General features: G+C 38.5%; 5 protein-coding genes across 7 annotated transcripts; 3 read left to right on the top strand and 2 right to left on the bottom strand.

Annotated features, from left to right (window-relative positions):
- The first annotated feature begins 908 nt into the window (after window positions 1–908).
- On the top strand, window positions 909–2,494 carry LOC143183922 (uncharacterized). Its single transcript, XM_076385744.1, has 2 exons — window positions 909–1,045; window positions 1,557–2,494. Exons 1-2 carry the CDS (start codon window positions 1,028–1,030, stop codon window positions 2,049–2,051), a joined length of 513 nt encoding a protein of 170 aa, XP_076241859.1. The 5' UTR covers window positions 909–1,027; the 3' UTR covers window positions 2,052–2,494.
- Window positions 2,495–7,055: 4,561 nt separating this feature from the next.
- LOC143183921 (venom allergen 3-like) lies at window positions 7,056–8,424 on the top strand. Its single transcript, XM_076385743.1, has 5 exons — window positions 7,056–7,197; window positions 7,447–7,617; window positions 7,781–7,862; window positions 7,949–8,081; window positions 8,179–8,424. Exons 1-5 carry the CDS (start codon window positions 7,075–7,077, stop codon window positions 8,345–8,347), a joined length of 678 nt encoding a protein of 225 aa, XP_076241858.1. The 5' UTR covers window positions 7,056–7,074; the 3' UTR covers window positions 8,348–8,424.
- Window positions 8,425–8,585: 161 nt separating this feature from the next.
- LOC143183924 (immediate early response 3-interacting protein 1) lies at window positions 8,586–9,913 on the bottom strand. The gene is made up of 3 exons (XM_076385747.1): window positions 9,551–9,913; window positions 9,304–9,405; window positions 8,586–9,223 (listed from the first exon to the last, which is right to left on the bottom strand). Exons 1-3 carry the CDS (start codon window positions 9,672–9,674, stop codon window positions 9,168–9,170), a joined length of 282 nt encoding a protein of 93 aa, XP_076241862.1. The 5' UTR covers window positions 9,675–9,913; the 3' UTR covers window positions 8,586–9,167.
- Window positions 9,914–13,193: 3,280 nt separating this feature from the next.
- LOC143184171 (6-phosphofructo-2-kinase/fructose-2,6-bisphosphatase) lies at window positions 13,194–20,206 on the top strand. 3 transcript variants are annotated; one of them, XM_076386208.1, is made up of 6 exons: window positions 13,194–13,413; window positions 17,338–17,502; window positions 18,082–18,251; window positions 18,881–19,264; window positions 19,403–19,672; window positions 19,778–20,206. In XM_076386208.1, exons 1-6 carry the CDS (start codon window positions 13,194–13,196, stop codon window positions 20,204–20,206), a joined length of 1,638 nt encoding a protein of 545 aa, XP_076242323.1. The 3 variants fall into 3 exon arrangements, with proteins under 3 accessions (XP_076242323.1, XP_076242325.1, XP_076242324.1); XM_076386210.1 differs by lacking the exon at window positions 13,194–13,413 and adding an exon at window positions 16,545–16,683; XM_076386209.1 differs by lacking the exon at window positions 13,194–13,413 and adding an exon at window positions 16,560–16,761.
- Window positions 20,207–21,862: 1,656 nt separating this feature from the next.
- Window positions 21,863–23,041, bottom strand: LOC143184172 (uncharacterized). The gene is made up of 4 exons (XM_076386211.1): window positions 23,024–23,041; window positions 22,884–22,937; window positions 22,691–22,776; window positions 21,863–22,470 (listed from the first exon to the last, which is right to left on the bottom strand). Exons 1-4 carry the CDS (start codon window positions 23,039–23,041, stop codon window positions 22,002–22,004), a joined length of 627 nt encoding a protein of 208 aa, XP_076242326.1. The 3' UTR covers window positions 21,863–22,001.
- Window positions 23,042–23,284: the final 243 nt, after the last annotated feature.

Genomic DNA, 23,284 nt, shown 5'->3' with positions numbered 1-23,284 from the left:
TCTGTAACACTTCTTTATCGTTTAAACTAAGTTACATAACGAAATTATGTAATATCTGCCGATGAAGCGCGCGAAGCTTCAGCGCTTATAATTCCTGTCCATGAACGACGCAGCGAATCTGAAACGTTTCGCCTCATTCGATAAATGTTTGTAACAATAATGGAAGGAATACAACTGCAACGATCGATAAACTTCAAACAGTTTTTTTTCTGCGTTTCAACTGCAGAGCCATGAATAGGCTGAAAGCAATGGTGTAGATCTACCTGCGATAAATTGCAACAAAGTAGGTTAAACCTTTGAAAACGAGGGGAAAAAACTTTTTTGGTAGTCTACTTATAACGTTAGGTAGACATCACGTATTATTAGCAGTGCATGGACAGAATTCTGATGATAGAAATTTGAATAAGATTTAGAGCAGTAAACGAATCACAAAAGTTGAAGCATTTAAATGAAACGATGCCACTTGTACAATTGTTCTCTTACGAGGATATTGTTAGAAATAACGCATTCATTATGGTCAAATTTCGGTGCATATTTTTTAATGTGAACTCCAAAAACGAGGAGTAGAAAGCCAACGGCGAAAAGATCTTTCGGAGTCAAAAACGATTAGAAAAATCGTAGGATGACACGTGTACGAAGGCATGACATAAAAAGGAGTCTAGGTCTAGGACGTAGGTTGGGAATTGTCGGTCGAGTATCGAGAGACGTTCGTTTCGCAACTATGGATCGACCAAATTCGGGTATTTACCGAAGCCCGGGGCAGAGGGTCGAAGATCGTCGAGGAGGACGAATAGGTGTAATGTTTAGCGGAGAAAGAGAGAAGCGAGCACAATTGAAAGGAGCAAGGAGAGGCGAGGAGGAAGGGTAGAGGAGAGAATCGTCTCGCAGCTGAATTACTCTCACTCGAGAGGCCCCCGTCTCTTCTTCGTGGGGGCTACAAGTATTCCCCTGCTTCTCGTGGTAGTATAAAGGACCCTGGTCTACCTTCCACGAAGTCACAGAACCGAGCGGCATCGCAGAAGCCGACATGAACCCTCTGATCGCGGTAAGCACGTTCAATTCTTTAAGACATTATCCTAATTCAATATCACGCAGAAAGAAAAGGAGAGCGTGGCTGTACGACTGGTGAAAAAGTGTAGAAATTTTCAAAGTGAGATTCGCAGAATTTTCTTTGGTGTCGCTTTAGTTAAGCAAGTGCTTCTATACAATTTCCTATCCGGCAGATTCGCTATTTGGACTATGTAACGATTTTACGTTTCCGCAATTCGAATTGCTTCATTTTCTACGAATAATTTGAGTTTCCCTGTTAACGACAACCCGAGCCACTACTTTCCCTTTAGACCGTGGCTTCTTTTTAATTTCAACTACGCTTGGATGATCGTAGCTACTTCGATATTTCCTTCTCGTATCGATATATTGAACCCACGAGTGTCTTAAACTTTCTATCAGGAATTAGCTCTCGTTTCTGAATGAATATTACCCGCTGATAATACTCTCGACCCTGACTGGGAGAGAAAGACAATGGTATAAAAAAAATCAAAATTTGTTCGTTGCAGTGCATGATAGTCGGCATGGCAGGGTTCGCCCTAGCCGAACCACCTTCCTCTGGCTACAGCTACAGCAGGCCAAGTGGCGGTGGCGGTTTATCGTTAGGTGGTGGCGGTGGTGGTGGATACACTTCCGTGTCTACCGGTTATCAAACTAACGAGGGTGCATCCGTCGATGGAGCTTTGCTGGAACAAATTCGGCAGATCCTATTGAAGGAAGAATTGCAAGCTCAACAGTCCGGTGGATTTGGTGGTGGTGGATACGCGCCTAGCAGCAGCTACGGTGTTCCATCTTCTCAATACGGTGTGCCAAGCTCGAGTTACGGTGTACCAAGCTACCAAACCCGAGTAGTAGGCATCGATCTCGAAGGAATCAGGCAGGCCATTCAGGTGGCGCAGTTCAATCAAATCAGTCAAGGTCCTGGTGGTTATCCGAGCGGACCAAGTGGAAGCTATGGAGCACCCAGCAGAGCACCCAGCAGTAGCTACGGTGCACCGTACTAAACAGTCGTAAAACTTCAAACAGATTGGATGATGGGAGTGTGAGAGAAAGAGCGAGTGGAGACACCGAGTCGACCACTGCGACTATCTTTCGAGCAGAATACCGAATCTATCCATGGTTAAGGTCAATTTGAAGGTTTAAACCAGGGTCACCGTAACATCTGAAGAACTACGTTTCAAGCATACCGCGAGTTCTTCTCAAGTGAAATATTTCTCTGGCACATCGCTCGTAAGGTCGTCGTACAAAGGACAGATCGTTAAGAGTCTCTAGATGAAATTCTTAGAGGTGGATTAATCGATAGGAAAAATTGGAAGGTAGGCAAGGTAGAAGAAGCCCCTCTTCGTGCAATGGTTGTCGTTTCGACGAGTCGTGTTTCTGGCTAGAAGATACAGAACAAATTGGAGTGTGCGTACAAGGTAATATCGGGCAAGGATTCCCAGGTTCCTGTTTCGTTGAAATTAATCGTCGTCGCTTCAACGAGTCACGATCCTCTACGGAATCGCGGGCGTACGCATGAACAGTACTGGGCTCCGAGATCCTGTCCCGTTGGAGATAAATAGGTCGTCGCTTCAACGGACCAGGGTTTTGGGGTATACTTGAACGACCAAACGACCAACCCCAACACTTAACGACCTGAATAGCGGCGAGGTGTCTCGTACTATCTTACCAAAATCATTCGTCATCGCGGTCGTGTCCGCGAGGGATCGAACCAGTGATAAATAAACTGAAACAAAACGCGCACAGAAGAATCTCAAAGAGATTCCAAGTATTCAATAAGACTCAAAAAGAAAAGGTCATGGTGCCGGAGCCGAGGTCGAAGCCGTGATCGACGCGGAGACGCGTCTTGTATATACAATTACACACGCTTTCCACAGCGTCCGCTACATAATTCGATCACTCGAGGAGGAGTTGATTTCAGCTGTCGAATATGGTTTAAATCATCCAGAATCGACATCGTCAAAGATAAAAGCAGATAAACAATATCTCGAAAAATGGAGCGGTCGCTGACGCGATAAACACGTACACGTAATCATAGATACACTCTATTTTTTTATATGTTCAAACGCTATTTTTTAACCACGCATTTTTATACTTGTATAAAGGCTTTTTTGTAGAAAAAAATAAAAAAAAACGTCGCCACCGTTAAAGCAGTCGCCTCGTTCAATTTTATCAATGAGCTTGCCATTCCTTTCTTGCCCTTAACTCCTTTTTTGACGAAAAACGATGAAACGATCTTCCTTCTTCCTGAATCGAAATGTCATATGTTACGATGTCGATGATTCACTCGAGGTTTCAGTAGATAGCATGACCCAAAGCAACGTTAACATTTGTCCTCTTGCGCATTTTCGCTTCCTTCTACGAAGACACCCAATTCGTTTTCAACAAACTGCCGCCTTTCTCCTTTCACTCCATCTACCGATCAGAGGCAACCGCGCAGACTGTTAGCACTTCCCCGGAGACCACGAATACTCTCCATTAGCTGTCATGTAGATTCTCAGGAGCAACGTTTAGCCGATGCTTGTAAAAGAAGAACGAAGAAGCCTGGCCACCGGTTAAACATTCGAAAGTGGTTTCGCTTTGCTATCTTGTTCCCTCGAACATCTTCGATTCAAATGGTCGATAAAAAACTTTATCGAGTGATTTCCAATATAAAGGGTTCGTATCGCAATCAATAGAGATAAGCAGTGTATATTTTTAAATTAATTCAGCTAACAAGAACTTTTAAAGCAAATAATGGAAACGTTTAAACTCTGAATATAGAGTCGCAATTCGAAGCGTTAAATCTTCATATGCATTTTTACGTTTTCTTCTTCGTGTACTTTAGGCACATGTTACGCATTTATTAAGAATTACTCTACTCATGCAAATTTCGGTCATTACAGCTCTCGCTTGCGAAGATACTAGTGTTATCATTACTTTACAGAAACGTATCATAATACTTATTCAAAGTAATCGCCCCGTTCTCTGTGTTTAATCGTCTGAGAACGGCAAGATTAAAATGATGACTTACTGTTAGCACATACAGTGGGATTTTCTAAGCTGCCGGCACATGGCCCAGCTGTTTTCAATTTCAATTCAATGAAACGGAATTGTCCGCCATTTTTTCTATGTGATCGCTATTGAAATAGCTAAAGAAGAAAGACGTTAGACAAAGATAGAGAATACCTATCAGACTTGTGAGAATCCACGACTCATAACAATAAGTATTCGTAGATAATTGGCCCAATGAGTAGGGTACACGTCGCGTAGGAGAAGTACCATTCACGAGCAAGAGAAGCGACAACATCGCAAGTTAGAGGCCCCGGCCAATAATACTCTATTTTAGAAAATCGAACTGTAGATTAAACCATTACAGCGACTCCTATTTTATGTTCTATAATTTCAGTTATGCAATTCAGGATGCAGCATATTATGAACTATTAACGAATGCCAGAACACTTCGATGATACAAACCAAACATGAAAAGTCATTGGCTTTATTTGTGCAGAGGACTAGAAGACTTGTTTGCAGTCGATCGAACTAATCGAATATTTTACATCGGGAAAGTTTTATTCCTTTGAAGATTGAGGAAATCGAACTACCAACGATTCACCCATTCCAAAAGGCTTACGTATGTCGGCGTCCAGCAGGGAAAGTGCTGCGCGTCCTCGCCAGCAGGGATGGTGAGATTGAAAAAGGGGAAAGGAGAGAGAAGAAGAGGAACTGTGAGACTCTCCGTGGAATTTTGTAAGAGCCGTGCATAATCCATAAACGTGCTTGCCAGCCAGAAGCCGTGCGAAAGAAAAAACGTGCACGCAATAGAGTCCATGCTCTACTTTGGAAGAATAAGATGCGTCATCGTGTTGAGCTCGCTACTTTTTTACTATATTTCGAAGACATTTAAAACAGTTTTATTCTTCGAAAAAGAAAATTTCAATATTTTTCTTTTAATCGAGCAGGCGCATTGCTAAGCATACTGTTCCCATTCGAAAAATTTTAACCAACCATTTCCGCGAGAAACACGCAATCGGAAGAGCTATCAACATCGGAGAAGTTGCGGCGTGTGAAAGGAGAGAAAAAGCAGAGTATGGCAACGCACAATGTGATACACTCAACCAATTATGGGAAGAAGATTTGTCGAGCAGCTGGCTGCTCGTAAAATGTGCTCCTTCACAATGGCCCTGCCACTGCGTTCTTATACTTTCGCATTGCTTAATGTTACATCCGCTTCGTTAACGTAAAGGGATATGTTTTTGACGAACTACTTACCGCTCGGTGCACACTTTTTTTCATAATTATGGAACCAATTACATTGGTGTCCTCAACGAGCTGTAATCGCTAGAAAGTTAAGATTATGTGTCACGTCGTTTTTTCATGAATTATGAACAGGAAAATGTAGCGAGGACATTGCTACAGAGGACATTGCTCAAACTACGTACAACAAAATTCTTTTAATATTTTTCATTTCTTTTCCTCAAATTATACCTACACAGGTATCCCATTTGTACATTACAATAGATAGATCGAGACTTTATGTTCTCTGAAATTCACTTCTAAGTTATCTTATGGAGACCCCTTAATTGCATTGAGTTAAAATCGCGAAACACTTGCAAGAAAAACAAGGAACGGAGGATGGGCGGGCTTTTGCGAGGATCACTTATATAACACGATACGCTTTACACGAAAGAGTGCAGAGAATGCAGAGAGGCTTGGAACAGAGAGAAGAGAAGAAAAAACTGTGTAATTTCAGTGGAGCCTTGTACGTGCCCAGAAATTGTATAAATCGGACGAGTGGATTGCACAACATGAGAGTCCGAGTACTGCTTTTACAACAGTTATGATGCAGGAGATCAGCTTGAGATGATCGGCCAGTTATAATATTGCCTCACGTTTCCGTTCGACTCGATTATTTTCTGGTTGCAAACGTGTTAAAAATTAATTGCCATTGTACATTCAATAGGACATGGGAACTGAATTAATTGGTAAAAGAGATTTACATGAATCAATGACAAATATTTGATCATAAGAAAATGTAATACATTATGATGTATAACACATTGAAGATAATTATTTTTCACTGAGAAATGAAAATTTATGGAATTCCATTAAATAAACGTTCCTGGAGTTCATTTCGCACGGGAGAGTGGTTTCCGTCACGTCATTTAAAGCAAATGATTAATTATGAAAGTGATATTATCATGTTGTGAGGATGTACAATATGACTCAGAAAAAAATACGGAAGCAAAAATAAATAACTGGAAAAGCTCGGAATAGATTTTATTTCAAATAGGATAAGGTAGGCTTATGACCTTATTTTATAATAAAATCATGTAATTTAACGACCTTATCTTAAAGAAAAGAAGAAGGAAAACACAAACATTGTTAAATACATTGGCAACAAACATAAATGCAAATATCTAATTGTGAAAGACGATGAAGAAATAAAAATAAGTACGTACTACATCTAACGTCATTCATGGTTCGAGATAATCGTTGTCTTTAAAATAAATTTACAGTATTTTTGCATCAATTAACATATGATATGGAAGTCATTAGACTCCCCATATGACAAATAATACGACAGCTACTGTTCTACTTTTGTAAAGTTTAACAAGATTGTCGACATCGAGATTTAAAAATTTACTTGATTAATTCATACGATAGGAAGAAAAATTTATCAACGCGATTAGATAATTCTTCTTGAATAAAAATTTAACATACTCCTAGAATGATGGCGATTGAGAATGTCAGTTTTACACAAGAAACATATAGGTATATACGAAAACGAATTAGTTTATTTTGGATATTACCTTTAGAGGTGTCCTTTGAAAACTTGAATTGTTAAATCGTAACAGCCACGATAAAGAAAAGATGCAGACAAGAGGAAAAAATAACGAAAAATCTAATCTACCGTGAAATGAAATAACTTTATGAGTAAACTGATAAGGTGGTGAATATATAGAGTCGAGTTCCTTCGCGATCTCGTCATACACTAATACAGGTGAAAAGTGATAGGTTCTAACGGAAACAAAAGCGAAGCCAAATATGAATATTTTACTGTATTTTGCTGTGCTTGCAACGTTTCTGGCTGTGTCGTGCAGTGCTATCAATTGTAATAACAACAGATGTACAAGCCAAGGCCAACAACAAACTTTGTGTTTATACCCAGTTAGTATTAAGACTTACGCTTTTTTCTAATCTTTATCTACAATATTTTTGTGGAATTTTGGGTTTGATTTAAACAGGATAAAAGTATGAATTACTCTATTTTGCTGATAAAATAATTGAAATTCTGCAACACGACCCGAATAGTATATTTGGAAATTTCATATTCAAGAAAAACTACTATACTAACTTTTTGTATCATAAACAACTGTGACAGAAAATTGTCAAGATATGATTTTTACGTTATTTTAGAATCCGAATCCAGCAGCGGTTTGCGGTCAAGTTTTCTCTGTAGGTTTGACTAATGAGGAAAAGAATACTATTGTCAATTTACACAACCAACTCAGGCAACGCGTAGCCAGTGGAAAAGAAACAAGGGGAAATCCAGGTCCCCAGCCTCCAGCGGCGAATATGCAAACTTTGGTACGATTAATCACGTTGAATAATGAATAATCAAGATTCAATCCATCGAAATTGCCTTTTCCGTTATTACTTATATCTGATATGTAACTATTACAATACAATCAGTATTAGAAGATACATCCATTAAAGATGTAAATGAAATTTATCCGTCTGTTCTTTTCAGACATGGGACGATGAGCTAGCCAAAGTGGCTCAACGATGGGCCAATCAATGTACTTTTGGTCACGATAAGTGTAGAGACGTCGGTAAGATTTAAACAATACCTAACATATACTGTTTAGGTCTCATCATGTTGTGTTAATTTACAAGTTCCTAACAAGTCATCTTACAGAAAGATATAAAGTTGGTCAAAATGTTGGTATAAGGATGACTAGTGGAACCCAGGATACCAAAGTATCAGACATAATCATGATGTGGTATAATGAAGTAGAAGATTTTAACAGAAACATAGTGAACAAATATAGGTAAATCCTTCATGTAACTAACAATAAGTCACAGTATTGAATAGAATAATTTGGCTGGTAAAAATTGGATATTTACAAGTTTAATGTTTCTAAATAGGTTTCAATCTAATGTCGGTCACTACACTCAGATAGTTTGGGCAAATACAAACAAAATTGGCTGTGGTAAGATTGTATACGCAAGTAATTGGAATAATTACTACTTGGTGTGTGACTATGGTCCAGCTGGTAATGTGCTAGGTCTACCAATATATGAAATCAAACAATGATAAAAAAAGTAATGGTTAATTCAATGATTGTATAACTACTAATATCATGAAATAAAATACTTGATTCTAATTTCAAAGTGATCTAATTGTTTTTTCGTCGAGATATACTACCATCGACGTGTATAAAATATTCTTATTACTAAACCAATTTTTTTCCAACTACTAAAATTAGTTTCAAAAACGTCAAGAATTCAATAGGATTTGCACATTTTCTATTGGAAATCTTTTAAACATTACATATCACCACGAAATGTTTATTTAGAAAATCTAATAAAGCGGGAATAAAGGTGCTGACCGTTGAATGGGATATAATTACTAGATACTAACTGTTTTAAAACACGGTCAGTGGTTCAATTTACTTATCAGTTATTTTGAAACATTTGTATCCTGAGAGGGCAGTAAAACACAAAAGTTAAAAGACGAAAATGACGCATCGACGTTTGTAATTTCTTTACGAATCTCGAAAACTCTTGAAAATGTAATCAATTAAATTTTTTATATAGAAAAGCATTAAACCGTTAAAAAAAGTGGGTATCTAAACGAGTTTTGCGTACAGCTGTTCAGGTTCAGCTGAACTGACAACACTAATTATTCTACATTAATTATAATTATTAACAAAATTAAAAGAATATTATTATGTAAACTTACTGCTAATTCTGAGATATCGATAATAAAAAAATATGTTCCGGCAAAGAATGTGCTCTGTCTCTAATCTGAAGGTAAAAATGATGGAATTTAATTGTTTCACTTATGTACATCACTGAGCATTTTGGCATCTCACAGCACTTTGTTCTTTCTTTTGCATTATAAAACACCTTTATTAGCCAAGCACCAGTTTCACGAGAATAATTAATATATTCAAGAATATTAGTGGAACTGTAACAAAAAAAAAACATACTATTTATTGTAGCATGAAGTATATAATTAAATATTATTGCAGCTTATTTCGCAGTTACCTCGTGCTACTGTTCTTATAGACCTAACCAGGTTCAAAATTTGAGATTTCATTGTAGGAGGTTCGCCAAAGCCTTGAACATTTTGCCACGTTGCCCATCCAACTGTAACAATTTAAAGAACGAATGTAATTTTGTTTCATAAAATCTTAAAACTGTACAGTAAGACGTAACATAACCAAAACCTTCTATCACTATTAATCTGGTAACTAACGAATAGTAAGAAAAAGGGAATTGAAAAGAAGCACACCTTTGGCAAGAAATCTCTCCTCGTTCAAAACACAAACGGCATTCAAACATAATAATGTTGCCTCAAAAAGAGTCCACAATGTGAACGCCATGTTGTGGGTAACATCGATATGACTGTCATTCATCCACGTTGCAGTTCTAGCGCTCAATGCGCGGTGCGGTGCGCGGTAAACTATCGAAACAATCTTCGACTTTTTAACTTGTATCGATTGAGACAAACGCGCCACCTTGCGTGACGCACTGTGAACTAAAAATTCAAATTTTCGCTTCAAGCGGTATTTTCAAATTGAGACTTGATTTTCTAATGAAACACATGTAAAGTAGATATACGTCACAAATTTTTCCATATCGGTTCTTAGAGAACGTATTATCTAAATTGTTCTGTATTTAAAGTAGGAATATGTATGAAAACTGAAAAACAAATCTAGCGATAAGAGTAATATGCTTGCAAAATCTATTAAAATTGGCAATCTTCAAGTAATCCTTGAAATGTTTTCGAACTTTTACATATTTTTACAAATAGATTATTAGTATGTATCTTAATATCATAGATCATTAGCAACGTTCTTCTATTTATAGCGAACGACCAGTAATGTTCACAAATTTAGCTGTAACGTTTTTGGAACGAGAACGCTCTACTATGTGGGGCGATACTTCTAGATGTTTCGATGTTCTCCTCTCAATTGAGTTATGTTAACTCTTCATGTGCAACGATTTAGTAACAGATCGTAGAGTTCATTTCGCTTTACTCCCGATCGTTCATGACCTCTATCATCATTTTATCATGCAACGGAGGAGCACACGTTTATCACGTGCAAGAGAATTCGTCGTCCCTTCCTTTATCTGTCAAACGCATCCAAGTATTACGATATATTTTCACGTATATAGGTGAGGAAACAAGGAATCTTTCGTTTACAGTGAACAGCATCAGATAGAAAGCATTTTCTGAGGAATATATTTTTGGAGCGACTATGCTTTATGTCTGAAGGAATTTCACTGTCACATTGAAAAATATTTATAGCTCAAAAAAATGATTGTTTAAATATTAGGGTGTCATAATGATGTTGAGATGTTGACATGAGTGATTTCCTGGAAAAATGTGCGTGCGTCACGTGCTTGGAAGGTCACGTCTCTTCATACGGAGAAAACTGCAACTGTTGTTATCATTGAGAAATAAAAATATAATGTTTCTACAGAAAGCTAGACGGTGATAACAGACTTTATGCACGAACAAAACACATTTTCTTTATTAATGATATTCACGGATAAATCATGACAAAACTAGCCTTTCCCAACTGACAATTTTACATTTATGACTCATCATTCTTTGCAAAATAATTTCCCAAGCAGAATAATTACCTGTATTGACTCTACAATTTCCTTAAATGTAAATGTTCTGGAGAAACTACTAGATACGCAAGCTATTGGCCGTTTTGTTTTACGACGAAACAACGTTATGCAACTTGTATAATTGCAGTACAATTTTGTTATCGTAAAAGTTACATTATTCAATTGGCAGGTTGAACTGAGAGCTGCAATTGCAAATATGCAATGGTCTCCAAGGAATTTGACGATTCTATTGAGTCTACGTCAATGCATAACCAGTATCCATAATATGCTTACATAAAATTGTGATGCAATTTGACAGGTCAAGATGTTAATGATCTCCTATTTGCTATCTGATTAAAAAAATATCGATTGTATCCGCGTCTGGGTATTGATTCATTAAATGGCTTTGGGAAAATAGAAGAAACGGTATGGACTTTGATCAGTGAGCAAAACAAGGGAAAGGAAGGGTGGATTTATAGAAGATAGCGATCAGGGCAAATATCATTTCAACAGTCGCACAATTACACGAAAATAGATAATGTTATGATCTTTCCTACTTCTAGTAAACAATCGTCATCTATTTACCATGTTTTCGAATTGAATAAATAGTAGTGAATCTTGAGGTTGCTTTTGCGCGCAATAAAATGTATCTACATATATAAGGTCGAATTATCGGGTGAGATTCAAAAGTAAACACAACGGTATAAATCAAAATTGCAACCATAATTTATCAACCTTAATACAATAGATAACGTCAAGGAAATGTTCTGGTAGAAGTCGATCTTGTCTGTCACTGAACCTAATTGAACTATTAAGTATGATATTCTCCTTAGTCAGCCATCGAACGAATTAGTACAATGTGTACTTACTTACATATCTCGTTTGGCCAAGTGGTTTTGATACAATATTAGGAGCAAACAGTATAAAGCAGATGTTGAAAATAAACGTGCAAATGCTACACTACTGATTTAAATTTAACTACGTCGATTGGAAACCAAAGCCATTGGATAGCCAAAATATCCTACGACCTTAGAGTACCAGTATTTTGGATTGGCTCAATGTTATTCGTTTATATTTTGCTGAAGCTTAATAGAAAATATTCGTATGAAATAATTTCTGGCTAAGGCTTTGCCGAACCGATAAATATGAATGTTTTGTCGAGAAATGCGAGTCCGTTCGACGTGTTCTTAATGTGACTGTGTAGTCGAGTAGAGGGGTCAGGGAATCGTTGATTGGCTGACTCCAACAGAGGGCGCCTACTAGCTCCGGGTCGATGTTGCTAAAAGCTGCTGCAGATGAAACAACACCAGTCACTGGAATCTCCTCGAGTTGTGTAGCTGAATCGCTCACGGAAGTTCACGCTCCCTATTTTGAGTATCCGAAGAACATCGTCTATTTATCCGCGTAGACAGATCCAGCCATATCTAAAAGCATCGAAAGCCATTATCGGTGCGAAGAAAGACGTGAAGCCAGACTTGAAGCCAGACTTGAAGCCAGACTTGAAGCCAGGCAGAAAAATTGAATTGTATCTAACCTTGGTAGGTCCAAGGTGGAGAAGTTAATCCAGCAAACCGGTTCATCAAGAATTAATTCTCTGCTGGAAAATTGAACAAAGTGAGCAAGTGAAACGACAACGTTGAACGAGCACGCTGCTCCGGTTGAGCAAGAGAAAGAAAGGGCGAGGCATAACGTTCGTGTATAAATATCCAAGGCACGGTGGAAGAGGAGACGAAAAAGGAACACCGGCGTGTAAGAAGACGGTGGGGCAGCACCGTGACTATGTAAACTATCAGTAAATAGTGATAGCGCGTGCGCACGGCTGTGCAACTTGTAGCAGCAACGCTAAGAGAAGCAACCGAGACGATAACAGTATCAATAGCAATTAAAACGCGAGACAAAGCGAGGGAGGTAGCTGAGGGGGTGTCGAGGAAAGAAGAGAAGATCGGAGAACTGGGCTTTTCTTCGAACAAAGACAAAGAAGCTCGCAAACTGGCTCCGGAAGTGAGGATCAAGCAAATTGGAATGAGGGAGGACCTGTTGTCCATCATACGGCACACAAGCAGCGATCACTTTTCGGAAGAACTTTAGCCTAAGAGTCAAGGGCAGAAGGAGCAGGAGGAGTAGCGATAGGACACGATTATAGCGGGTATTTCGTACGGATAGAGGGCTCTTGCTCGCTGGATCTTGAAACACTACCGTTGCCAGGCTCCTTTTCATCCTTCCTGTCATTGATTCTGTTCTCGTTTACCTGCTGATCGACGGAATTTTCCTGGAAAAAGGGCTAGAGAAGCCTCCCTTGATCAGCTTGGGTTGTTATGCCTTGGGTGGCCACCTGTTTTGACCAGTTGGCGGCTCCGATTCTGGATTATTACCTTGCTGAGAGGAAACTCGCTCTGCAAGCCGGCATCCTCCAAGGAGGAAGCAACAAACCGCCAATAACACTGGCAGCTAACTCAGCCAACACGTCCAACGTACCGAAGGATACCTCGTTTAGCGCTGAAACTATGGCTCCAAGTGCCGAGGAACAGCGCCAAGGTAAATTTAGGGGAAAATCGTTCAAATTTTTCTCTCGTTAAACAGATTTCTTTACTTACACGATCAGGCCACCTTTCACATACACGACAAGTTACATTCTTATTGATTATCAGTTATCGCATTTTGCGAAATATACAGGGTTGCTATCTTGCTTACAAATTATCTGTGGATATGAAGACATCGTAATAATACGTTACGTAACAGATATGTCGTCACTAACAAATAACAATTGTATTAAAGAAACATGAAAGTCACCGGTGTTATGTTATGACTTACTTTTCTTTATTCGTTTCCGAAACGATGGCTCAGTACTCGTGATTCGATAGACGTGAACGATAAAACCTGCTGCGTTATATCGTTATTTCAACGAAAGCGGGCCACGGTTTCACAAACTTATGCCTTGTGGGAAATCGGAGCATTGCTATAAATACGCTGGGTTGTAAATAGATCGTTGTTATAGACAACAGGCCAGTTCAAATTGCAGAGATTAATACAAATTTCACGTATTTTCGTTGAATGTTCAACTCTCGTCAATTCTAATAACAAACGACCGCTTAGTTTTCTTTCAAATGGGTAGCAGTTTATACGTTTGAACTATATGAAAAGAAAATGAACACATGTATAGTCATTTTACACTTGGTGGGGCTTTATCGAAGAGATTAGTTTATCGTCAGGGAAAGAAAGATAGAGAGAGTTAACGAGAAAGTTAATGAGCTTGAATGATCGGGGTCTCGTAGCATATCCAATATACAAATAAATAGTATCGTGTGTTCTTTAATTACGGCAATAGTTATTGTCATCGTGTCAGACCAATCGTTCTGCGATTTTCAAAGGGGCGTTCCACTTTCGCGCGGTCGTTCTCTCAATTTCTGTTTGAGTATCGATACTGATAATTTTGCATCAATGAAAAACGCGGTGGTTGCAAGCTGCTGGAAGAGACACTAGATTACGAAGGCCAACCGTTGCGGAGAATGAAAGACGAGAATCGCGTGTCACGAAGACGATTCCTAAATACGAATTCGTAAGGTTGTACGGTAAGCTTGAAACAGCTAATTGTCTGCGTACATTTGCGGAATATTCAGAACTGAACAGTTACGTCGTTAACTGGCGGGAAAAAGCGACGAAACGACAGAAACATATGTAAATGAACGATAAGGGGGACACGCTGTCCATGTTATCGTCGATAAGAAATCTATAAATTCGAAATGTTTAGTGCCAACACGTGTACGATATTAGACAACTGGTAATTTGAGTTGCGTCAAACAGAAATCCACGAGTATTATAAATCGTATTATCGTATGATTCGTATAATCTAGCTAACTCAGATGTGAAATCGATCACGATAGCAATTTCTTTGGAATTCAACGCGCTCTGAAAATACATGAGCACTAGTCTTTACCACACGGTAAAATGTGAAAGGAACAAGCCTAACGATGAAATAAAAGAAATTAATGAATCTCTTTCAGAATAACTGATAGACGTATTATTAGAATTGCAACTTGAAATATATAACTGTAACATGCATATTGTGTGTTGCTATATCTACTAATGGACCTAAAAACACTTTCGTACATAATTGCAAGTTTATACTTCTACCGACGAATCGATACCTTTATATGTTCACATGTATCTACAGTTGGTGCATGTGTATTGCTTTCAGCACGCGCCAATTATTTATATTGTCCTTGTCGCTACGCACGTATACATCTACCATGTTAAAATAAAACAAGAGTTTGTCAACTGTAACGTTGTCCCGTGTAACGTGTTGTTGATCTGGCGATACAGATGCTTCTTATCTATGACTTATTATGGCTGCTCCAATTCTTTATCGTTCGCCTTTATCTCAACTAAATACAGGATTACAGGGTATCGCGTTATTATCGAGCCTGTGTCATTCCATATTTTTAAAGTTCAATTTATTTTAATAGATAAACCATACTCGTGTCTCCTGGATCAGTTTATTTTTAGATTACTACGAAAGTTTTTATACAGATTTGTAATATTCAACCTATGGGCAATAGGCAGTTGCAATATTTCTCTGATGCAACCAAATGAGAGTTTCTAGTCGAGACCGATTATCGATTTTGCGAGGGTGACCCTGTTTTCATCCTTTACGCGAAGGGTAAGAAATGCGTCACGACAAATGAAATTACAAATTCACAATTCGACAACCACTTACTAATATTTTTAAAACTTCTAGCATCTCTATGTGATAGGAATTCAATATTTACACGTCTAATATTGAACCTCACTCGATAGTATTGTTCCATACAGTGAATTTGTAATAAATATTCATGCATACCTTTTCACGAACAACGTGACGGTTGAACCATACACTAGCAACCATTGTCCTCCCATGCCTGAATAATGAATCGAGCAACGGCACGTCTTGGGTTAACGTACGAACTATTAAACTACATTTAACGTTGTGTCGACAGCGTGTCTCGTTGCATTTCTGGTCGATTGATTTAGGATAATAGGTTAATTGAATGTTGAATCAATGATTGTCATTACTATGGGCGAAATAAGGGCCTAGTCTTTCGATCAAATTTTCCGTTGCAACTCTTCCGTTTTTCAAGCACCTGACTTTTAGAGCATTCTCGCGTTCTTAGAATTGGAAATTTATACTTCGAACGTGAAGTCGACCATGGCTCTTTGATCCCTGAGATCAAGGGGTCTAATTCATAATTAATTTCGTTGATGAAATTATTTCAGCGCACGACAGAACAGAGATATGCGAATAAAAAAGAAGGTAGATATCGTGAATGACGAAATAGCATGTAAAAAGTATTTCTGTCTCATGACTTCTAATCATAATTGAGTTTAAGAATATTTCTCAAGCAATGTAATTAGCTTTTCACTCGATTTATTTGTTCGAATTACTTGAAATTCACGATGTAACGAAATTTTGACACTGATAAAGAGAAGGCTGCGTTCCAGATTTAACTCGAGGAAATTAGACTAGTGAAAGATGGTTACATACATTTCTGAGGACAATACCGTGAAAGAAGCGATCACCGAGAAAGCACAGCCAAAAGCTCTTGCACGGAACAGAGAATTCTAAATATAAAGTTCACCGATGCTACTTACTTGTAATGTGGGCTACGCGAAGGTCTCAGTGTTCGTTAGAAATTCGTACGAACAATTCGCACGCTAGCGAGCTGAACTCGCTGGTGATAGATTTGAAACGCGTTCAGCAATATCGATTCAACATTGGTACAAACTAAGATCGAACAACGTGAGACGTTGTGAAAACCATGTGTGTGATTGGTAAGAAGAGTTCTCGTTCATTCTTGTCGATTGATCGATTGTTCAAGAGATTTCAAGAGACACTTATCTGGACAATAGGTATAAACGATCTAAAGCTATCTAAAATCTATGATTTTACATCGTAATTGAGACATTCGCATTAAGTGAAGGTTAAACATAAAAAGCACGTCATCGTAAAATACGAGACAAATGTTGTTTACACGAAAGGATTAGTAATTTCTTTTTCTTCTTTAAAGTATTTTGCGACGTAATCAACATCTTCATTTCCATGTGAAGCGACGTTATGCGAATTCACGTAGTTAGTTTATGATCAATCGAACGATGTTGATATACAGTTGAAACACAGCGCGTTGCCAAAACTATCATCGTCACTTTGCTTCATCTACCAAAGTGGAACGTTCTATGTATATGTATGTCTAACGACAAAGAGCCTGATCGTGGAAAGAAGAATGTAGAAAAGTCCTTACGCCATATCTGAACTAGCGAATGAATATTTTCTTGGTAGTGATCTAGTAATGCAAAGCAATGTAAAGCAACGTTATTCTATAAAGACTCTTTTGTTTCGAACGTGTCGAAGGTGGCCTATGTGCAACCGTGAGTCACTGATTGCATAAGTAATTGCACTCTGATTGATCTTTGTTTTTCCTTTCGCAGAACCCGGTAAGGAGAAAATCGCGGTAAGGACACCGGGCATAGCGAAATCGCCGCGTAAATTCGCGGGGGTTGTCATCGCCATGTGTGGCTTACCAGGTCGTGGAAAAAGTCAAGTCGCCCAGTGCCTTTCGCGCAGGCTTAATTGGAATAGCGATTCCGCTAAAGGTGAGTAATGTTTTTTCATTTATTATTGCTCAGTGACATCTTAACGATGCTTAAGTGACATCTACATTAATATAATATAATATTTGTTTCGAATTGAATTGAATTAACGATCTTCTTACGATTCAGGTATGCGTTCGAACAACGTCCACTATTTCAAATTTTTTCTTTTGCGTTTTTGCACTGAATGCGGCAGTAAGACACACATTCTCCCAAGAAATATGGCAAACATATTACGTAGCCGTAGCTTGTCATTTATGACTTACGTCTTACCTTGAACGGTTTAATTCTGTCTCAAGGTATCGTTATAGAAACACGTTACGAGAGATTATTATTCCCCAATGCTGATATTTTCCCTAACATATTTCTCTCATATCGAGACTTTCTACTTACATCAGCGTTAATTGTCTATTATAAAAAGAGTTCGATAATAGTGTTTACAACGGCATTACATGTGCGACGGAAAATTGCGAAATGGAATCCTGTAAACTTGCACTTTGAATATCAATTAGGGCCAAAGAGCAACTGAACTGAAACCCAAACAATACTGCGATAAGTAAACGATTTCTGGTATGTTTGCAGTGATGAGGGTGAGCGAGTATCGAAGGAAAAGACTGGAACCGTACAGCGAAGCGATGTCGCAGGAGCTGTTTCGCCCGGATCACACAGCGAACGCAACACTGAGGGCCATGGCCCAAAGAGACGCGATGCACGATTGCGCCGCGTGGCTCGCAGCTGGGAATTCCGTAGCTGTAAGCATCACGAGCAAACTAGGGGCATGCCGAGTTATGGGCGAACGCGCGATGTTAGACCGCACGTCGGTCTGGAGATCAAATCAGTCGTCTTTCATTCCACTTCGGAAGATGTATTAAAGATACAGATCTGAACGAGTACTAGTATTTGTTGAGTAGTCGCGTCGAATAGAGCGACACGAGGGAATAGATGAAGGACAGTGTAGCGGCAGGTCTCGGGGCTTGCCTTTCTCTTCAGTTCAATCGGATCCCGTCTTACAAGTTTTGCTTACTTTTTTCCCCCTCCTTTTATTTTAATTTACATATATCATACGTAACGTTTTACATTAGAAGCCGCAGAAACGTACGAGAGTGTTGTAGATGCGATTAAAGTCGGTCCGTTATCTCGAGATAAATCGCTGGGTCGATCGATGGCGGGCAATAAATATTCTAGGAACGATCTCGATAGCGGTGACTTGATCCCACAAGACAAATGTAAGGGAACGAGGATATGTAAATCGAGAATTAACGAAATAAAGCGAATGAATTTTCAATGAAATGATGTTCTAACGCCGTCGCGAAAAAAGGAGTGCGCCGCGCGAGCAGTCGCGAATCCGCGCAATTAGTTTTAAGAATTTTCCTGTTTGAAGATACTGGACGCCACGCTGGTGACCCGAGCACAGCGCGCCGAGGTCTTCGACTATTTTTCCGGGCAGCTCGGTTACCGCGTCCTTTTCATCGAGTGCGTCTGCGACGATCCGGTTGTACTGGAGCAAAATTTCAAGGAGATATTACGGTACAGCACTGATTACCTCGGTATGGACCCAGCACGTGCCGAGGAGGATTTAAGGCTCAAAATAGCTCACTATGTTCGCTCGTACGAGCCCATGGACGAGAAGACTTATCCCAGAGTTCGTATCAACACCGCCACCATGGACATCGAGACCTTTAAAGTGTCCGGTCATATAGAGTCCAGCGTTCTTGGCTACCTTGGAAGCGTCACCGTTAAGCCTCATACTCTTTACTTCTCTCGGGTTGGTAATCGATCTAAACATTTCAATCTTAAAATCGTCCAGTAGTTTTCCAACCTTTATCTTTCACCTTATCTAGAATTGATAGAATCCACCCGATTATTTGCTTTCCAGGCTAGTGAATTTGCTTGTTGTTTCTAGCACGGAGAAAGCGAGTACAACATCCTCGGTAAGGTTGGTGGCGATGCGGTGTTAAGTGCACGCGGTGAGAGATATGCACAAGCGTTGGCAACTAAATTCAACGCGATGAGAATTCCCGATCTTCGAGTATTGACAAGTCGTCTGCGAAGAACCATCGCAACTGCACGTGGAGTAGAGGCGCCGCAGGAACACGTTGCAGCGCTCAACGAACTCCACGCTGGAATTTGCGAGGGTCTTTCCTACGAAGAGATGCAAGAGCACTATCCACAGGTAATTCAACATTTTTCTTTCAATATCCCATACAAATATCGCAACTCTTATCTCACTTTTCAAATGAACTTTCCAAAATGACTCGAAATTTCTCTGTGACGTTAGGAATTCGCATGGCGGGATCAGGATAAGTTGCGCTACCGCTATCCTTGGGGCGAGAGCTACATCGACGCGATGCAGCGCGTGGAGCCAGTGATTGCTGAATTGCAGAGATCGAACAACATTCTGGTGGTGTCACATCAAGCTGTACTCCGCTGCATCATCGGCTTCTTTATGGACAAAAAGCCAGAAGAGCTGCCCTACATGGAGGTTCCCTTACACACTATTATTCGCGTCAGTAGCCAGGGCTACAACTATAAATTAGACTTTTATAAGCTTCCCATCGAATGTGTGAACACGACCCGCGTCAAGCCGAAAAATTGTAGCGCGGATAGAACAGCGGACGATGCTCTGCTGACTGTTCCTGCGCATTTCGATATACCGGACCCCTGGAGAAATCCTGGTAATGGACCTACTCTTGTGCAGCAGCACTGAGAAATCGCTCGACGATCTACGATCACGTCTAAAATTCGATCTTTATTAGGATGCAGCTTTCGAAGATTTCAACATTAACATGTTTTGTTAAGATTCGATCAAATCAGGACATAAAGATGATGTCTACAAAATTGATATTGCAGCGAGGAATTTGTTCATGTTATTTTTTAGTATATAGCTTGCTAAGATATTTTTTAAAATAAGAGCGGATCAATAATGGTAAACATGGTAGAGAATAATTTTTCAGTCAATTACAATTGTATTAATTTTGTAGTAGATATTGTAGCGATAGTAGAAGACTATAAGTGTGACGAGATGATGATTGTCGAGTGGAAGGAATACAAAACAGGTTTCATGTTTCGCGTAAAATGTTGATATACAAGTTAAAATCAATGGTTGTTTAAATTTAATTAGTAATCAATAGGGTATCGCTGACTTTTCTATTCTATCGAGGTTCTAATAGCCAGGTTTTCTTCATTAATTGGTTTTTTTATCAGCAGAAATGCTTAATCCTGTTGCTAGAGCCCTCTATGTGTTACGATTTAAATACTTAGTTCTAATGATAGATGATAGACAAATAAATCGACGTTATTATATACACGTATCCGTAGAAACACGTGGTAGGATAATCATTAATGGTACTTTTAAATATGACAAACAGATAACTTTATATATTAGGAATGTAATGCACGTTTATCCTGACATCATTTTAATTATAGCATATGAATTTGAACAACGAAAAGGATTAAGAATTAAGATACGTTAGATTAACATTTTACGATAAAAAAGAACTCGTTATTAGCCAACATTGACGATATCAGTGTTAATATGGAAATGATTAATTGATTTTAGATTAAAGAATTACTTAAAATGTCTGATCGATAAATGTGCATTTTTGCGTGCAGTATCGACGGTATTTCTGAAACTGGAAATTTGAGAAACATCGAAATAAGTTTGAATTAAAAGTACTTTCTATACGAGAAACATATTCTTGCGTCGATATTTAGATGCGTTCCGTGTAGATTAGCTATCTTATAAGCTGCATAAATGTGCATAATATCTCATTAAACTATACATGGAAATCCTCATAGATCTATGCTTCAATTTTTCGAGGATTCGCGAGTACAAGATGTGATATAAAAAAAATACATGCAAAAAGACGGAATTTATTTGTTAAGGACAAATAGCGGGCAGTTTTTTTTAGAAAATGTATATCTGCTCGGATATTGATTTTATCTGATAACCGCGAATGAATAACAAAAACTGTCTAATCGAAGGTCGATTCATTGAGGAATTCTTCAATGCTTTTTTACCATTCGAAAGACAAAACGGAATATTTGAAAAATGTTTGACATTTAGGTCATATATAATAGTAGACGTCTTTAGAAGTTTGTGTTTTTTAATTGTATATTATGAATAAACGTTTTTTACAAAATATGACAAAAATTTCTTTGAACAATGTCTCCTCAAGTTCTTCATAATGCGACACATAATCATATACATTTATATATCATAGAAAAATAATTTTCAATGAGCTTATGCTGTCACAGTTTCCATAATTAATGTTCAGTGACTCATATGCATGACTAGAAAGATTGTTAGAATCGGTACTGTTATGACCTGACTAGATAAAATATTGTTAATCAGTACTTCAAGTTTCTATGGGAACTTGTAAAATAACTTACTTAATTACTAACACTGCAATCATTTTTGGGGATTTTTTGTACATGCGCAAGTACTTCTTTGGCTTCAATGAAATCGACTGAGATTCAAGTAAATACAGAAATTCTTTAAATTATATCCCAGATCTCATCAATTTGGCAGTGTAATCCTTTTGTTTTTTAGCTAAGTGGAGATCCAAGCTTTTCAGCATTCTGTCGCGAATTTCTTTGTCATAAGAAAAGTTATCATCATTTTTACGGGAGTTTTTCAGCAAACCAGTTCTGCGATGTGCGACTTGAGGCTCCTTTCTGGAATACGTACCCAGTCGAAAACCAGATTGAGGAGTTTTCAACGGTACGTCTCTTTTTGTTTCGCGAACTACATTCTTCATGAACTCGATCGCAGATCTACGGCAAGTATCATAGCCCAAAAGCTGAATTTTTTTACCATGAATTGCGTCTAACTGAGAATTCTTCGACCTTGAAATTCTATTGATGATAGTCCCAACTGAATCAGGTGTGCCAGGCAAATTTTCAAACACTTTTCGAAGAACCTCCTTTGACAAGTCTTCTTCGCTACTGGATTCACCTGAGAACAATTTCGTAGACAGTAATCCTTGGAACTTTTCACTTAATTCATTACAAAAAAGAGCGGTATGTTCTAAACAAAATAAAAGTTAACTTCTTAACAACTAGGAAACTTATGTCATAATTTTCTGTATATAATGCTGAGGGCAGTTGCTTAAAATTATCAAAGGAACGTGAGAATCCAGCGGTAAATTTACGAAATAAATTAGTATTACCAAGATCGCTGGTGGGATATGTTGTGTACGTTCCTTCTTTGATCTCTCGCTGGAGCTCTAGCACTCTGGCCAACGCCAATTGCAAATATTCTCTGGCATTTGGCTCCTGTACAAACACCGCGTGCAATTGCACCGTGTTAAATGTTCTTTAGACTTTCAAACGTTAATAATATATCATTTATTATGAAATTTGTTCGAATAAAATCAGTTTACCTCGATCGACTTCATCTTCTTGTTATCATTGTTTTCATTCGCCAAACAGGGTGCCTATCGGTAGGAATTGGTTAAAAGATGTACATACCTAGTAAAATCGCATAAAGTGAAATAATACATTGAAATACAGAATACTTTACCGATGAACACCTTTTCATTTTGGATAGAGTTTGGCCAGAACTTTTGCCTGCAAAAGGTATCAAATTTAACGAAACAAAATTAATTGACCGTTGAAGGTTCACAAACTGTTTCGAGTAACGACATTTTCTCCAGCGTAAAGCTCAAAAGTAGACTAGATAGTCGAAAAAAACTTCAGTTTCCTATACGTACTCGACACCCTTCACAAAGTGAACTGTACACTTAAACTCTCTCACAGTTTCTTTTTCCGTCTTTCTAAACCA

This window comes from Calliopsis andreniformis, chromosome 9 (assembly GCF_051401765.1).
Source record: "Calliopsis andreniformis isolate RMS-2024a chromosome 9, iyCalAndr_principal, whole genome shotgun sequence".
Taxonomy (NCBI): Eukaryota; Metazoa; Arthropoda; class Insecta; order Hymenoptera; family Andrenidae; genus Calliopsis; species Calliopsis andreniformis.
This window is presented reverse-complemented; position numbering and strand designations above follow the sequence as displayed.

Excerpts from the sequence above, each read along its gene's own strand:
- LOC143184171 (XM_076386208.1), top strand. The coding sequence starts at position 13,194 with ATGCCTTGGGTGGCCACCTGTTTTGACCAGTTGGCGGCTCCGATTCTG. Across the intron at positions 13,414-17,337 it reads TGCCGAGGAACAGCGCCAAG|AACCCGGTAAGGAGAAAATC; the intron begins GTAAATTTAGGG and ends TTCCTTTCGCAG. Across the intron at positions 19,265-19,402 it reads ATACTCTTTACTTCTCTCGG|CACGGAGAAAGCGAGTACAA; the intron begins GTTGGTAATCGA and ends TGTTGTTTCTAG.
- LOC143183921 (XM_076385743.1), top strand. The coding sequence starts at position 7,075 with ATGAATATTTTACTGTATTTTGCTGTGCTTGCAACGTTTCTGGCTGTG. Across the intron at positions 7,618-7,780 it reads CGGCGAATATGCAAACTTTG|ACATGGGACGATGAGCTAGC; the intron begins GTACGATTAATC and ends TGTTCTTTTCAG. Across the intron at positions 7,863-7,948 it reads CGATAAGTGTAGAGACGTCG|AAAGATATAAAGTTGGTCAA; the intron begins GTAAGATTTAAA and ends GTCATCTTACAG.
- LOC143184172 (XM_076386211.1), bottom strand. Across the intron at positions 22,777-22,883 it reads AGAAGATGAAGTCGATCGAG|GAGCCAAATGCCAGAGAATA; the intron begins GTAAACTGATTT and ends GTGTTTGTACAG. Across the intron at positions 22,471-22,690 it reads AAAGAAGGAACGTACACAAC|GAAATTGTTCTCAGGTGAAT; the intron begins ATATCCCACCAG and ends ATTACTGTCTAC.
- LOC143183924 (XM_076385747.1), bottom strand. The coding sequence starts at position 9,674 with ATGAATGACAGTCATATCGATGTTACCCACAACATGGCGTTCACATTG. Across the intron at positions 9,406-9,550 it reads GGAGAGATTTCTTGCCAAAG|TTGGATGGGCAACGTGGCAA; the intron begins GTGTGCTTCTTT and ends AAATTGTTACAG. Across the intron at positions 9,224-9,303 it reads TATAAGAACAGTAGCACGAG|TTCCACTAATATTCTTGAAT; the intron begins GTAACTGCGAAA and ends TTTTTGTTACAG.